The sequence below is a fragment of the Hyperolius riggenbachi genome, chromosome 1 (assembly GCF_040937935.1).
Source record: "Hyperolius riggenbachi isolate aHypRig1 chromosome 1, aHypRig1.pri, whole genome shotgun sequence".
Classification (NCBI taxonomy): Eukaryota; Metazoa; Chordata; class Amphibia; order Anura; family Hyperoliidae; genus Hyperolius; species Hyperolius riggenbachi.
The window spans coordinates 517,553,522-517,569,793 of record NC_090646.1 but is presented as its reverse complement, the minus strand read 5'-3'; the positions used below and the strand labels follow the sequence as shown (position 1 = coordinate 517,569,793).

Here is a 16,272-nt window from a genome sequence, read left to right as displayed (position 1 = left end):
GTATACAGTGGCGGGTCCACTGAACAGAACAGGTATACAGTGGCGGGTTCACAGAACAGGTATACAGTGGCGGGTCCACTGAACAGAACAGGTATACAGTGGCGGGTTCACAGAACAGGTATACAGTGGCGGGTTCACAGAACAGGTATGCAGTGGCAGGATCACTGAACAGGTATGCAGTGGCAGGATCACTGAACAGGTATGGAGTGGCAGGATCACAGTACAGGTATGCAGTGGGCTGAGGGCTCACTGAACAGAACAGGTATGCAGTGGCAGGATCACTGAACAGGTATGGAGTGGCAGGATCACAGTACAGGTATGCAGTGGGCTGAGGGCTCACTGAACAGAACAGGTATGCAGTGGCAGGATCACTGAACAGGTATGCAGTGGCAGGATCACTGAACAGGTATGCAGTGGCAGGATCACTGAACAGGTATGCAGTGGCAGGATCACTGAACAGGTATGCAGTGGCAGGATCACTGAACAGGTATGCAGTGGCAGGATCACTGAACAGGTATGCAGTGGCAGGATCACTGAACAGGTATGCAGTGGCAGGATCACTGAACAGGTATGCAGTGGCAGGATCACAGTACAGGTATGCAGTGGGCTGAGGGCTCACTGAACAGAACAGGTATGCAGTGGCAGGATCACTGAACAGGTATGGAGTGGCAGGATCACAGTACAGGTATGCAGTGGGCTGAGGGCTCACTGAACAGAATAGGTATGCAGTGGCAGGATCACTAAACAGGTATGCAGTGGCAGGATCACAGTACAGGTATGCAGTGGGCTGAGGGCTCACTGAACAGAACAGGTATGCAGCCAGGAAGAAGTTAAGCCTAACTAATCTTTCCCTATATGAGAGACTGCAGCAGCTCGCCCTACTCTCACTAATGCAGGCACACGAGTGGCCGTAATGGCCGCCGCTGCCTGCCTTATATAAGGGTGGGTGGGGCTCCAGGGGCTAGTGTAGCCTAATTGGCTACACTGGGCCTGCTGACTGTGATGTAGAGGGTCAAAGTTGACCCTCAGTGCATTATGGGGCGAACCGAACTTCTTCCGCAAAAGGTTCGCGTGCGGTACCCGCACGCGAACCACCTAAGTTCGCGCGAACCACGTTCGCCGGCGAACCGTTCGGCCCAACTCTATTCTGGAGGCTGTCGGTGAATGCTAGAGATGTTTAATGTCCCCAAATGTTATGCAGCTTGCAATTGGGCCAGTAAAAGTCTTGCAGGAAATGCCTTTGGTTGGTCCAATTTGAAACTGCATACAATTTGTGTGAAATATGCATGCCACCTGGGATTACTTTAATTTAATCGACCATCTCTGGTAAGGGCTCCACTTTTGCAGCTTATTGATTTTTACTTTGTGTGAGAGCTGCTTCCATATCCCAAGTAATGACTGTTTCCTTACTCAGATCAGCCATGCAATCACACTACAAAAGACAGTGGAGTACATTGCCAAACTGCAGCAGGAGAGGGCCCATGTGCTGGAGGAGACCAGACGACTCAGGGAAGAAGTAGAAGAGTTAAACATGGCTATCAAGTAATGTTCTTTGTGTCTCTCGCTTGCTTTTTCTATGCGTCTATCTCCCCTGACTTAACTTTCTCTGTCTCTAGTGCTTTTTTTCTTCACCCCTTACTTTAACTGCTATTTGGTTGTTTTTGGAGTACTATTTTAAACATTTGCTTTGTTTTTTGTTTTGTTTTTTTTTAGTTCCTGTCAGCAGCAGCTTCCAGCAACTGGTGTACCCATAACTCCACAAAGAGTGAATCATATGAGGGATCTGTTTGACAAATATGTGAAAAGCAGAACAATTCAAAATTGGAAGTTCTGGATTGTATCCTTTTGGCAACATTTCTTATTTTTGTACTTTGCGCAAGAAAATTGCACAGGGAAAGACATGGTCTTAAGTTATAGGTTTGACAATACACAAAACTGATTTCAAACACACACTTTAACTTTGTATTCCAATAGAGTAGAAGAAAAAGCAGGGCAGCACTCCTTAAAAATCCCTTAATTCCGGTGGGGTACATAGCAGTGGGGGTATCAAGTGCCTGACAGCTGTTTCGCTGGTTTAAACCAGCTTCTTCAGAGGCAGTACATAAAGGGATTTTTAAGAAGTGGTGCCCCCGCTTTTTCTTCTACTCTATTGGAATACAAAGATTTCGGATGAGCACGCCCTGTGTCCAGGGTCGGACTGGGACACAGTAGTACAGTTTTTTCCCTCAGTGGGCCCCGCCTCCAGGTCTCTGGTGGGCCCCCCCTCCTTGTCTGACAGAGCTCCTATTGCTGCCTGCAGCACAAAAATTCTCTTCTCAGTGCTATAATCACTCATGCTGAGAGCAATGGCATAGCTAAGGAGCTGTAGGCCTCAATGCAAATTTTACAATGGGGCCCCCAAGCACTCTATACATAACAATTGATACAACGCACCAAAACCTGCCAATGGTAACTACAGTGTCAGAGGTGCAAGAAGGGGATGGGAAATAGCTTGTTAATGATTACCACTGTTCAAAGTATCTATAGACGTGATTATTATGAGCACAGGACCAATAGAGAGGTAATACTGTAGTTGAGGGAGGGCCCTTCGGGGCCCCTTTGCCCCAAGAGCCCCGATGCGGACGCAACATCTGCAACCTCTGCAGTCGTAACCTCTGCAAAGTAGGACATTACTTTATATTGAAGGAGGGGACTCTGTGCAAAATTTTGCTGGGCAGCAGTGTCTCTGAATTACAATGCTGCTAAGATCATGTACATTTGGCCCTGTCCATAATACATCACGACCACCTTCCAGTGCATGGTCACGCCATTTTTTCACTGCAATCATGGGATGTGTGGGCCCCAGGTTGAAATTTCTTTGCTGGGCCCCCAGTGTCCCAGTCCGACCCTGCCTGTGTCCCAATCCTGGTGTGTCTGTCCTGCTGCATTTGGTGCCAGGTACTGTCGCTTTCTTCTCACAATTTACACTTTTTAACTTTGTTGGAGGAGACCAGTATTTTAGTACATAACTTTTAATCTATCAATATTAAAACCGCACATTTTGGCTAACTGTTAGCTTCCAAAGTTTTAATTAAGAAACAAGGTTGAAAGGGAACAACCAGGTGTAATTTCCCCACGCAGGGGGCTGAAGAAAACAGAACTACAAGTATAAAAACAGCAATAACCGTATGATAGAACAAGATTTAAAGCTTCAGTAAAAATAGAAAGATCGATTAGGACACAGGGACCATCATAATGATGAATAAGCCGAATTTCAGCCAAGGTTACCAAAACATAAATCATTAACTAAAGAATAATCGGTAGACCCTTATCAGCATAATCAACGCAAGGCGACTAAGTATTGCTAAATTGTAGCAACCGATCCTCCAGGATAGCAATCATTCTCTCCATGATCATTACCTAATTAATTTTATCAATCACATATGCTAGTGAAAGAAATGAATCTTTCCATCGAGATTCTAAATATGTTTAAGTGGAATTTGCAATATGCTGTATCAGTCTCTGGCCTGGGTGCTTAAAATGGCCTAAGTTATTGCCCAGTAGAGCCACTGAAGCCAGCTGATATGCTACTTGCTATGAGACTTACGAGTATGTGTGTATATGTATATACATGTATATGTAGATATATCTATCTATCTATCTAAATAAATATATATATATATATATATATATATATATATATATATATATATATATATATATATATATCAATGTAATAGTCAGCTAAAATATGTGGTTTTAATATTGCTAGATTCAAGTTTAAGTTTTAACCACTTCCCAACTGAGGGGTTTTACCCCCTGACCACCAGAGCAATTTTCACCTTTCAGCGCTCCTTCCATTCATTCGTCTATAATTTTATCATTACTTATCGCAATGAAATGAACTATATCTTGTTTTTTTCGCCACCAATTAGGCTTTCCTTAGGTGGGACATTATGCCAAGAATAATTTTATTCTAAATGTGTTTTAATGGGAAAATAGGAAAAAATGTGGGAAAAAATTTATTATTTTTCAGTTTTCGAACTTTATAGTTTTTAAATAATGCATGCTACTGTAATTAAAACCCATTAAATGTATATGCCTATTTATCCCGGTTATAAAACAGTTTAAATTATGTCCCTATCACAATGTTTGCCGCCAATATTTTTATTGGAAATAAAGGTGCATTTTTTTTTCAGTTTTGCGTCCATCCCTAATTACAAGCCCATAGTTTATAAAGTAACAGTGTTATACCCTCTTGACATAAATATTTAAAAAGTTCAGTCCCTAAAGTAACTATTTATGTATTTTTTTTAAATTGTAAATTTTTTATTTTTTTTTAATTACAAAAAAAAAAAAATTGGGGAGTGTGGGAGGTAAGGAGTTAATTTTTTGTGTAAAACTAGTTTATTTGTGTGTAAAAAATGCTTAGGGTGTAGTTTTACTATATGGCCACAAGATGGCAACAGTAACTTTTTGTTTCATGTGACCTGCAAGCGTCCTTACGGACGCTTGCAGGAAGTAGAAAGAGGCTGGGAGTTTTTTATTGCTCACAATGATCGCGCTGCTCAGCCGAGCGGCAGCGGATCATTGCGGGGCTTAGATCAACGAACGGGAATGGATTTTCCCGTTCGTTGATCTCTGGGCGAGCGGGCGGCGACGTGTTTACTAGCGGCGGGCGGCGTGTTTACGAGCAGGAGCGCGGGCAGCGGCGGGAGTGCGCAAAGTACGGATTTCTCCGTCCCTGGGGGTTAAAGGATGGAAAAAGGGACGGAGAAATCCGTACGGGCGGGGGTAAAGTGGTTAATATACTGGTCTCCAACAAGGTTTAAAACTGTTTTAGGTTTGTCAATGTAAATGATTTGGAAAGTGAATAATTTATTATGAATACTCTTGAGCAGATCAGTTCACCAGCATGATGGATCCACCCAATCGAAGACAAAGGGTCCGATTCAGCTAACACAATGATCAGCATGTGAAGTGTTCCTTGTGTAATATGAATGTAGAATTAATAATTCTATCAGCAAATCATAGAAGTTACCCACTTGGGTACTTGCGTGTTATCCTGTCTGGAAAGTTTGGCAGCTTTTTGTTAAAGTTCTGTTTGATCTCCTAGCCAGGTCTAACCATTTTTGGAAAGCTGAAAGTCCCTGCTTTCCTTTGCACTGGGTCCCGAGTCAATGCGATGCCCAATTCCCAAGGTAAGGTGGGTTTGGGGGACGGGTGTCCCCTGCACTTTGCTGCAGAGAGCACAGTGGAATTGAGTCTCCTGCCCATGCCAGTAAGACAGAGAGGAGACAAAGGTGCATAGCTGTGCTGCTCCTTCATCTGTAATGAGAGACCCAGGGCACTTGACATAATTTTTTAAGACACAGATTTATGCTGCGAAGGAACACGGCCTACCAGGTGTGCTGCTTATCATCATGTCAGGTTCGTCCCGTACTTCTGTAATTGCACTTTCTGCAGCCAAGATCAGGGGACACCCCTCCTTCAAAACCCCATAACTTGGGAACTGAGTATCACACCAACTTGGGACCCAATGTAACAGAAAGCCAGGACTTTCAGCTTTCCGTAAATTGTCAGATCTTCTTCCTGGGGGAGCAAGCAGAACTTTAACAAAAAACTGCCAAACTTTCCAGACAGGATAATACCCAAGTACCCCCACCCCCACTTGTTCTGAAACAAAAATAAGTGCCTGAAACTCCGCTCCCACCATGGGGGTTTTACTTGAAGTTTTGCTGCACCAGCATCCGGAAGTGATTTTGGTTTTTATTTTATTTTTTATTGCCAATTCTACATTCATGTTACATATGGAACATTTCCCAATTATGATTCCGCACACTTCAGGTGCTTAAGAGCCGTTGACTTTTCAGTCATGCGAGTAGGAATTTTCATGATTCAATTAACTAAATGGTGACCAGCAATTTGTTTTTTTCCCCCCTCACAAAAATGAGGGCCAAAATGGTGAGAACAGCTGGAAGAGGCCTCATGTGGCTGGGGAGTGTAATGGTTAAGGGCTCTGCCTCAGGAGACCAGGGTTTGAATCTCGGCTCTGCCTGTTCTGTAAGTAGGAGACCTTGGGCAAGACTCCATAACACTGCTACTGCCTATAGAGCGCATCCTAGTGGCTGCAGCTCTGGCGCTTTGAGTCTGCCAGGTGAAAAAAGTGCATATAACGGTTCTGTCTGTCATGTATCCTTTAACATCAAAACTTAAGGCAGTTGAGTGTTACTCTTGTCAGCTGCTTTTTACATGTGACAAGACCCTTTGCTCTTAGAATGGTGCATTTTGCTCACTTTTTTTAATATTACAATTAGTTACTAACCCAAAGGATTTACCAAATAAGGATAAGAGGGCCATAGCATTCTCAAGCGAAACCGTGGAGTTTTCTAGAAAAAGAACTGTATTATCTGCATTCATTGCCACCTTTTCCTCCACGTTGCCATATCTGAAGCCATGGATGTCTTCACTACTTCTAATCTGTTCAACTAGAGACTCTGTTGCTATAGCAAAAAGGAGAGGAGATGGGACAACCCTGTCTAGTCCCTCTCTGAAGTATAAAATGTAGGGACAGAGCGTCACTGGCACTTAACATGGCTGTAGGGGTTTTCTGTAGGATTTGCCCCCATTTGAGGAAATTTGAACCAAAGTTCATGTCTGTTAAACGAGCTTACAGATACTGCCATTCCACACTGGCAAAGTGGGAGTCTCCCCCCTTCTCTCCCCGCCCCCAGATTTCCACCTCTCAAGGGAAATGGGTAGAGGGAAATAAGGTCTCGCTTACCAAGAAGCTAGGATTATTTAGCGTGACTTGAGGTGTGTGTACATTCACAATAATGGCCATCCTTAGGGATCAGGACCCGTGCCTAGGGTGACAGTTCCAGGCACAAGCTTATAAAGACGTCACTTTGCAAAAGTATGGCAACGGAGCAGTGCTTTTCAGCGCTGCTAGATTTGGGCGCAGCCGGCGCCTCCATAGACTACAATAGGAATCACTCCTATTGCAGCGCTCAGTGAGTATGGTCGGGTCCGTCAGAAGACGGAGCCGAGGTTGCTTGAAAAACACAATAATTCGGCCTCCAGCAGTCGCTGGAAGCAGAATTATTTCATTCCCCCACTATCCATGGCGGCCTGGAGGGGGAATAGTAATTAAAACGGCCCGGACTTGTGCAGAAGCAGGATCAGCCATATACCGCTGAATCCTGCGCCCAAGTCTACCGGCGCCGATTTCAAATGTACTCGTATGGCAAAGTTATGCAAATTTTATGCATCTTGGACTTGAGCCATCAAAATCAGCCAGAGGTGCATTTGATTGAATTGTATTTGCATGCAATCCAGAATTATCAGCATGTCATTGGCCATCTCTAAATACTATACAACAATTTCTGGCAAATCGATAACTGATAGCTTGACTGATCATTTCAAATAGTTCCCTTGTGGAACACTAGAACGTGCTTATCTTTATTAGCACAGTAAGAGGAAGAAAAAACTTCTAGTAGGTAATATAAACTCTGGTTAAGACACACATATTTTTGATGTACAGAAATGTAGTTTTACATAATCGTACAAAGCTGATCATAAGTAAGGGGAAAAGCGGTTTTCAGAATGAATTGCAATACCTGGGATAACTGGCGAATGTTTTGCTTTTATCTACCACACAATGTATTTTTTCTGTGTAATTTAACTTGTCTGTCAGGTCAACCGTTTCCCTCCTTGTACCACGTGTCCATGACTACAAAAAGCCAGTAACAGTTTGTTTAGCAGCATTAACATGAGAGTGTGTAAACATGGTCCACTGTACTTACAGCCATTACTGCAATGCAAGGGGTTGTAGACCAATTGCATTACTGCTACTGGTGATCTGATTTCCAGCACTCCTCCAGGTAATGCCCAATTACCTCTTTCATATAAACAAGAATGGTATATTGTCTTGTGTGTAGTATAATTTGTGATCCACTAAGTGAATAAAAGTGGGAAATGGCTATGTATATTTGCATCTTTAGTTACTATTAGGTTGGAGGTGAAAGTCTTCCTTAGATAATATATAAAAACTGGAGCACCTGGCGCTCAAACAACAGACACACTGTGATCAATATGATCCAGATATAACAAGTCCTGTCAATGCAGCAATATCTGATGTAGCAGTTCCAGCACAGTTCGTGTGGGAAAAGGCCTATACTTGCTCAGACTTGATATTGTGTCCGTTCACGAATGAAGATGTATCACAGTACCTTTCTTAGATGACCAATACTTTCATACGGAAACCACTGATCCTACCGTCCGTTTCAGCGTGTATGGATAGTTCCTATTCCGCGCAGCTCGGATCCGAGCTCGCGCGAGACAGCTCACAGCCTCCGTCAACTTCCGCCGGCAGTAGCGTCACCCTCTGCGTTCCAATACTATCCCAGGTGGTGTTGGCTCACTTCCTCTAAAAATTCCTCTCGCTATGTCAGGCCTTCAGCATCTTGTCGCTTTGCATTGCCTTCCAGCGGTGCACTCTGCTATGATACAAAGTTGGTTAATTCATTAGTGCAGCCATCAATCACCAGCTTAATCACCTGAGTGTGAGTGTGTGCAGATGTCTTCCAGACAATTAGTCTGCTTGTCGAGAGCCAAATGGGCTCAGATGCGCTCTCGACAAGCAGACTAATTGTCTGGAAGACACCTGCACACTCTCACACTCAGGTGATTAAGCTGGTGATTGATGGCTGCACTAATGAATTAACCAACTTTGTATCATAGCAGAGTGCACCGCTGGAAGGCAATGCAAAGCGACAAGATGCTGAAGGCCTGACATAGCGAGAGGAATTTTTAGAGGAAGTGAGCCAACACCACCCGGGATAGTATTGGAACGCAGAGGGTGACGCTACTGCCGGCGGAAGTTGACGGAGGCTGTGAGCTGTCTCGCGCGAGCTCGGATCCGAGCTGCGCGGAATAGGAACTATCCATACACGCTGAAACGGACGGTAGGATCAGTGGTTTCCGTATGAAAGTATTGGTCATCTAAGAAAGGTACTGTGATACATCTTCATTCGTGAACGGACACAATATCAAGTCTGAGCAAGTATAGGCCTTTTCCCACACGAACTGTGCTGGAACTGCTACATCAGATATTGCTGCATTGACAGGACTTGTTATATCTGGATCATATTGATCACAGTGTGTCTGTTGTTTGAGCGCCAGGTGCTCCAGTTTTTATTGTTTCTTCCTTTTAGGGCTTGGGGACTGGCCTTGAGTACACCTGTGCTGCTCTATATTTACCCTGCGCCACTGCCCATATATTTTATTGTATTGTCTTCCTTAGATAACTTAGGAGTCCTGGAAGCAAGTTAACCATGAAACCATCCTCTTTATGGGTACTCTGGTCGCTATATGTGTTCTTGGGTTGGCCACCTGATGATGTCATGAACAGGAGAGTCGGTGTTGTCTTGCCCACTTTCTCTTGTTATGTATATTATGAAAAGTGCAGCAGGAGCAGAGATGATCTTTGCTGGAGTGGGAGAAGTGATACATTTGGTAAGGTTGGTGTGCAAAAACAATAAGCCAGGTAATACTGATATTAAAGTTACTCATTTATAAAAGCTATGGTTTATTGCTCAATGAACGTAATTAAAATAGTACTATAGTTAAATAGACTCTGAAGCCAATAAAAAATAGCACTTTTTATTTACCATTCCTCTTCTGCAAGATCAGCTAAGATGAATCTCCGCATTCCCGCGGCAAAACGAGGTCTGTAACACCCCGATCTCCCGGAGCAAAAATCTACGACTTTCAAAGTCGTGGACTTTGCTGCCCGGAGAGGCAGAGCTTTGAGCTGTAGCTCTGCCTCCAGTACAGTCAATCAGTGCTGATCGTTGCCTCTCCCCACCCCTCTGTCTTCTTTCACTGAGCGGGGCGGGGAGAGGCAGCAATCAGCGCTGATTGACTGTACTGGAGGCAGAGCTACAGTGAAAAGCTCTGCCTCCTCCGGGAAGTAACTGGGGATTTTTACCTCGGGGATTTCGGGGGGCTAAAGACCTCATTATGCCACAGGAATGCAGCGATTCATCTTAGCTGATATTGCAGAAGAGGAGTGGTAAATAAAAAGCGGTATTTTTATTGGCTTCAGTCTCTCTTTAAAGTGAACCAGAGACGAAGCATCCTCATGTATTTTACCATATATATCAGTGGGAACGTTAGGGAAAACGCCTACCCAGCTCTCTGCTTCTTTCTTCACTACTCAGCCTGCTTTTAATCAGCCCTGATAAAATCCCTGACTGAGCATTGTCTGGCTTTGCTCAGCAATCATTATAGCTGAGTCATTATAGCAGAGCCACAAGGGGGCAGGCTTGGGCTTCAAAAGACATCAGAGAAGACAGACTCAGCTATAATGATTCCTGAGCAAAGCCAGACTGAATGCTCATTTGGGGATTTTATCAGAGCTGATTAGAAGCAGGCTGAGCAGTGAAGCATGAAAAAGAGAGCAGGGTAGGTGTTTTCTCTAATGTTCCCACTGATCTATATGGTAAAATACATGAGGGTGCTTCGTCTCTGGTTCACTTTAACCCTCCTGGCGGTCTAATGAATTCCGCCAGGAGGCAGCGCAGCAGTTTTTTTTTTTTTTTTTTTTTTTTAAATCATGTAGCGAGCCCAGGGCTCAGCATGCCGCTGCTTCGATCGCCTTCGGCGATCTCCGATCAGGAAATCCCGTTCAAAGAATGGGATTTCCTGGAGGGCTTCCCCCGTCGCCATGACGACGGGGCGGGATGACGTCGTGACGTCATTGGGAGTCCCGATCCACCCCTCAGCGCTGCCTGGCATTGGCCATGCAGCGCACGGGATCTGGGGGGGGAGGGCACGCTGCGCGACGGATAGCAGTGATCGAGCGCGGGGCGGCGGCGATCGGTGTGCTGACGCAGCTAGCAAAGTGCTAGCTGAGTGCAGCAAAAAAAAAATTAAGCAAATCGGCCCAGTAGGGCCTGAGAAAACCTCCTGCACGGCTTACCCCGTACTACGTTCGGGGTTACCGCCAGGAAGGTTAAAGGGAACCTAAACTGAGAGAGATATGGATGTTTCCTTTTAAACAATACCAGTTGCTTGGCAGTCCTGCTGATCTCTTTGATTGATTTAGTGGCTGAATCACTCACCTGAAACGAACATGCAGCTAATCCAGTCTGACTTCAGTCAGAGCACCTGATCTGCATGCTTGTTGAGGGGCTGTGGCTAAAAGTATTAGAGACACAGGATCAGCAGGAGAGTAGGGCAACCGGTCCCATTTGGTACTTAGTCATTGCTCTCTACTCTGTCCATTGTCCATTTCCTCTTATAAGAAGTCAGCCACTCATCACATATTAAATCCTTCTACGGGAAGAATGGAATCCTTTTCTGTGCAGTCTTTTATTTTCTTCTTATGTGTTCAGATGCTTGGATTATTTGTGGTATAGTATTTTACTTTTCGCTAAGTTGTTGCTACTCATTTGTTTAGGATACATGAAAAGGAAGAAGACGTTTTTCAAAGACACTTTGCAATAACAGATTTAACTATGGAATGGAAATGCTTGTATTTAACACCTTTCTTTTAACGAAGCCCTGCTTTTAAATTATTGTGAATTTATGGATTGAGAAACTGGCTAATGTATCTGTTGTCTTCCTTAACGTTTAAAATTCAGTTCAGCATTATCATAAAACCCTTGTTTGATTCGTTCAATGACATGGTGTCCACAAGTAGCCTAGAAGAGTTATATACCACCACCCTAGAATGGCTGGATCTGCATTGTTCCCTTCCTGCTTTGAGACCCAGTGAGTACTTTCATACACTGATAAATATCATCTTAGTAGTTCAATATATAAACTCAGTGCTTACTAGTTCATCGACTGTCTAGTTCATAGTTTCTCTCCTGAACTTTGGCAAGCAAAAGTCTACTGCCCTTCTTATCATTCTATGTTGACTGTTGTAAAGTTTGTGAGCCCCAGCACGTCCTCATTAGCAAGAGGGTATGCCTGCACTTTCACTAATAGTGCAGGTACTGTGTTTTTCGTCATAGAAGATGCTCTAGACTATAAGATGCACCTAGGTTTAGTGGGCAGAGAATTAAACCTGGTGCTTCCATGGTCCAAGAGGGTCTTGTAGATGTTCTCCCCATGTGTAACTGAGAAGTGGCAGTGCGGTTCACTTAATCCAGCGGCGATCACAGACCTCTACTCTCCTTCACGGCTCCCCTAGTGCTGGCTTCTGCTGATAACACGATCAGCAGAAGCCGGCACTAGGGAAGCCATAAGGGAGAGGAGAGGTCTGTAATCACTGCCGAGTTAGGTAACTCCCTTCTACCCTGTAAGTCAGGGACTCCCTGTATTCGGCATATAAGATGCAGGGACTTTTTCTTCTCATTTTTGTGGGGAAAAGTGTGTCATGTGTGGCAAAAAATACAGTAATATCATTTTGGCATTTTTTAAAACGGAAGGTATTTGTGATAATTCAGCTTTAAGTGAGCAACTGTGGCACCACTCCTGAATATGAAAATCATCTCTTAATGCCCCTGAAAGCCAGGCACCCATGTTGAACACTGGTAAATGGTAAGCCTATAGCTTATACATTTTACATTACATTACATAGCCACATCAATCCAACCTGCATACACCCTGTTTTGGACTGCTGATTTTCTTCAGTGCATGGCAATAATTGATATGGCTCTATGGGATAGGGCTTGGACCGGTATTACAGAATAGCCAGGTAGCTCATAGTGACCCAGAACCAATAATAAAGTAATAAGAAGAAAATATTTATATTCAGTGTTGCTTTTTAGCAGGAGGGCTTTTCTGTCTCATTTAGCCCTCTGTACTATCCTATTGGTTCTAGATCACCATGAGCGATCTGGTTATGGTTACATAGTTATTTTGGTTGAAAAAAGACACACGTCCATCGAGTTCAACCAGTATAAAGTACAACACCAGCCTACTCCCTCACATATCCCTGTTGATCCAGAGGTAGGCGAAAAAACCCTTACAAGGCATGGTCCAATTAGCCCCTAAAGGGAAAAATTCCTTCCCGACTCCAGATGGCAATCAGATAAAATCCCTGGATCAACATCATTAGGCATTGCCTAGTAATTGTAGCCATCGATGTCTTTCAATGCAAGGAAAGCATCTAAGCCCCCTTTAAATGCAGGTATAGAGTTTTCCATAACGACTTCCTGTGGCAATGCATTCCACATCTTAATCACTCTTACTGTAAAGAACCCTTTCCTAAATAAATGGCTAAAACGTTTTTCCTCCATGCGCAGATCATGTCCTCTAGTCCTTTGAGAAGGCCTAGGGACAAAAAGCTCATCCGCCAAGCTATTATATTGCCCTCTGATGTATTTATACATGTTAATTAGATCCCCGCTAAGGCGTCTTTTCTCTAGACTAAATAAGCCCAGTTTATCTAACCTTTCTTGATAAGTGAGACCTTCCATCCCAAGTATCAATTTTGTTGCTCGTCTCTGCACCTGCTCTAAAACTGTAATATCTTTTTTGTAATGTGGTGCCCAGAACTGAATTCCATATTCCGGATGTGGCCTTACTGGAGACTTAAACAGGGGCAATATTATGCTAGCATCTCAAGTTTTTATTTCCCTTTTAATGCATCCCAAAATTTTGTTAGCTTTAGCTGCAGCTGCTTGGCATTGATTACGATTATTTAACTTGTTGTCGATGAGTACTCCTAAGTCCTTCTCCAAGTTTGATGTCCCCAACTGTATCCCATTTATTTTGTATGGTGCTAGACCATTAGTACGTCCAAAATGCATGACTTTACATTTGTCAACATTGAATTTGATCTGCCATGTATGTGCCCATATAGCCATCCTATCCAGATCCTGTTGCAATATCTTCCTGAGAGTTGATGATTCTGCACAATTTTGTATCATCTGCAAAAATAGCAACATTGCTCACTACTGCATCTACTAGGTCATTAATAAATAAATTGAAGAGCACTGGACCCAGAACAGACCCCTGTGGGACCCCACTGCTAACAGTCTCCCATTTTTAGTACGATCCATTGACCACAACTCTGTTTTCTGTCCATTAGCCAGTTCCCTATCCATGCACACAGACTCTTCCCCAGTCCTTGCATCCTCAACTTTTGCACCAGACTTTTTTGGGGAACAGTGTCGAAGGCCTTTGCAAAGTCCAAGTATATCACATCTACAGCATTCCCAATATCCATATTAGCATTCACTACCTCATAAAAGCTGAGCATGTTAGTCAAACAGGACCTGTTTTTAGTAAACCCATGTTGATGCTGAGAAATAAGATTATTTTCTACTATGAAGTCATGTATAGTATCTATTAGTAACCCCTCAAATAGTTTGCATACAACCAATGTTAAGCTTACTGGTCTATAATTTCCTGGATCTGATTTTTTGCCCTTCTTAAATAATGGGAAAACGTGGGCTGTACGCCAATCCACTGGGACTCTGCCAGTTGCAAGAGAGTCACAAAAGATAAGATAAAGGGGTTTATCTATAACTGAACTTAATTCCCTTAGGACCCGAGGATGCATGCCATCCGGGCCAGGTGCCTTGTCTATTTTTAATTTATTTAGTCCTTGCCTTCACTTCTTCCTGCGTTAAGTATTTAATATTACAGTTAGAAGATTGATACGACTTCCGCCTCTGTAATTTTCAACAGTGCCGTTTCTTTTGTGAAGACAGAAGCAAAGAAAGCATTTAATAACTCTGCCTTACCTTGGTCCTCCACCATTGAGTTCCCACCCTCATCCTTTAGGAGTCCTATACGGTCAACCTTTCTTTTTTTAGAGTTATTGTACTTGTAAAACTTTTTTGGGTTAGATTTGATATCCCTAGCGATTTTGTTTTTCAGCTTCAATCTTTGCCTGCCTTATTTCTTTTTTACAATTTTTATTGCACTCCTCATAATTGCTTAGTGCAGCCTCGGTCCCCTCCTGTTTTAAGACCTTATAGGCATTCTTTTTCCTCTTCATTGTATCTTTAACCTTTCTATTCATCCATAGAGGCCTTTTTTATTCCTAGATATTTTGTTTCCATATGGGATATACATACTACAATATTGATGGTGTATGAAGAAACAGAGTATCTGTGGAAGGGGGGGGGGAGAGAGTGGAATGTATGGCTCAGCTAATTTAACGTTTGAATATCACAGTTTAGATCGACTTAAAGATACATTTTTTTTTAATTAATTTTCTCAACTTTTTCTTTTGTAGTGGTGTTGGGTACGCTGCGTCATTTGAGCACAACAACCTCCATCTTAACTGACCCATCAACCCTGCCTGAGCAAGCGAAACAGGCTGTCCGTAAGGACAGTAAGGGTGCTGGAGGGACATAAGTAATGAATTTCTTGGTAAATGGGGAGAAGAGCTTGTGCTGTTACTTTGTTTCGCTCTCAGCGAGCTGTATTTCAACACTCCATCAATCTGTGCTGCTGCAGCCAGTGGTTGGCAGTCCAATGCATCCATGGCTCCCTGGGACGCCTGAATCTCAGCAGGCTCCGTAAGGTGTCACTCCTGGGAAAAGGAGAAACTGCTGAAGAATTCCTGCTCTGGGAGCCCCAATAAAGACATTAAAGTGATTCCACTTCAGAAAAAAAAAATACACAGTTAAAGGGAAATACATTTTTGTGATGTCATCTATGATTTTTATTTTTTCGGTATCAGTGAATTCTTAAAGCCTTCATTTTTAGTGTTGTGTTAACCATTGCATTCTAGGGGGCCTTTTTAAAAGCATCTTTGGAATGGTTAAAGGCAAATTATGAGCCTCTAAAACAAAGCTGAAAATTGGTCAGTATAAAGAGTGAGTCACCCCCTCGATCACTTAACTCGCATGATATGACTTATGACTCAGGTTTCTCTTGTTTGATGTGCTAGTGCGAATTGACTTATCAAACCAGGGAGTATGATTTTTATCATGTATAATACCGTCGGAAATACTTGTGTTTATTTCTGAAAATGCATATACACACCATTGTGTTTTGACTTTGCAAAGATAGTAAAAACAAACGCACGCAAATGCAATATTGGTAAATACCCCTGCTTGGGTGCCTTTGGCATGTTTACAATGTCCTGTCAGGGATTCTATTAGCCTCCTTGGCGGTAATCCTGAGCCTGGCTCAGGGTTGCTGCTGGGAGGCATATGCAGAGCGAGCGCAGCAGGCATTTGTTACTGGCCTTCCCCTGATCTGGGTGCTGGCAGCCAGTCTTCTTCCTGTCCTCGGAAGCTCTGTTTCTCAGGTTAGATTGCGGTCTGTCACATGACAGACAGCGATCTCACCACAAGGATAGCGCACCACCTGAAGGAA

At 43.4% G+C, this 16,272-nt stretch overlaps 1 protein-coding gene across 1 annotated transcript in view; it reads left to right on the top strand.

The window, feature by feature from the left end:
• The window catches only part of MLXIP (MLX interacting protein), a 152,120-nt gene extending 136,535 nt beyond the window's left edge, over positions 1–15,585 (top strand). The window contains exons 14-17 of the mRNA XM_068244816.1: positions 1,415–1,542; positions 1,714–1,837; positions 11,628–11,757; positions 15,182–15,585. Coding sequence (XP_068100917.1) covers positions 1,415–1,542; positions 1,714–1,837; positions 11,628–11,757; positions 15,182–15,303 — 504 coding nt within the window. The 3' untranslated portion in view covers positions 15,304–15,585. The remainder of the gene's footprint in view (positions 1–1,414; positions 1,543–1,713; positions 1,838–11,627; positions 11,758–15,181) is intronic.
• Positions 15,586–16,272: the final 687 nt, after the last annotated feature.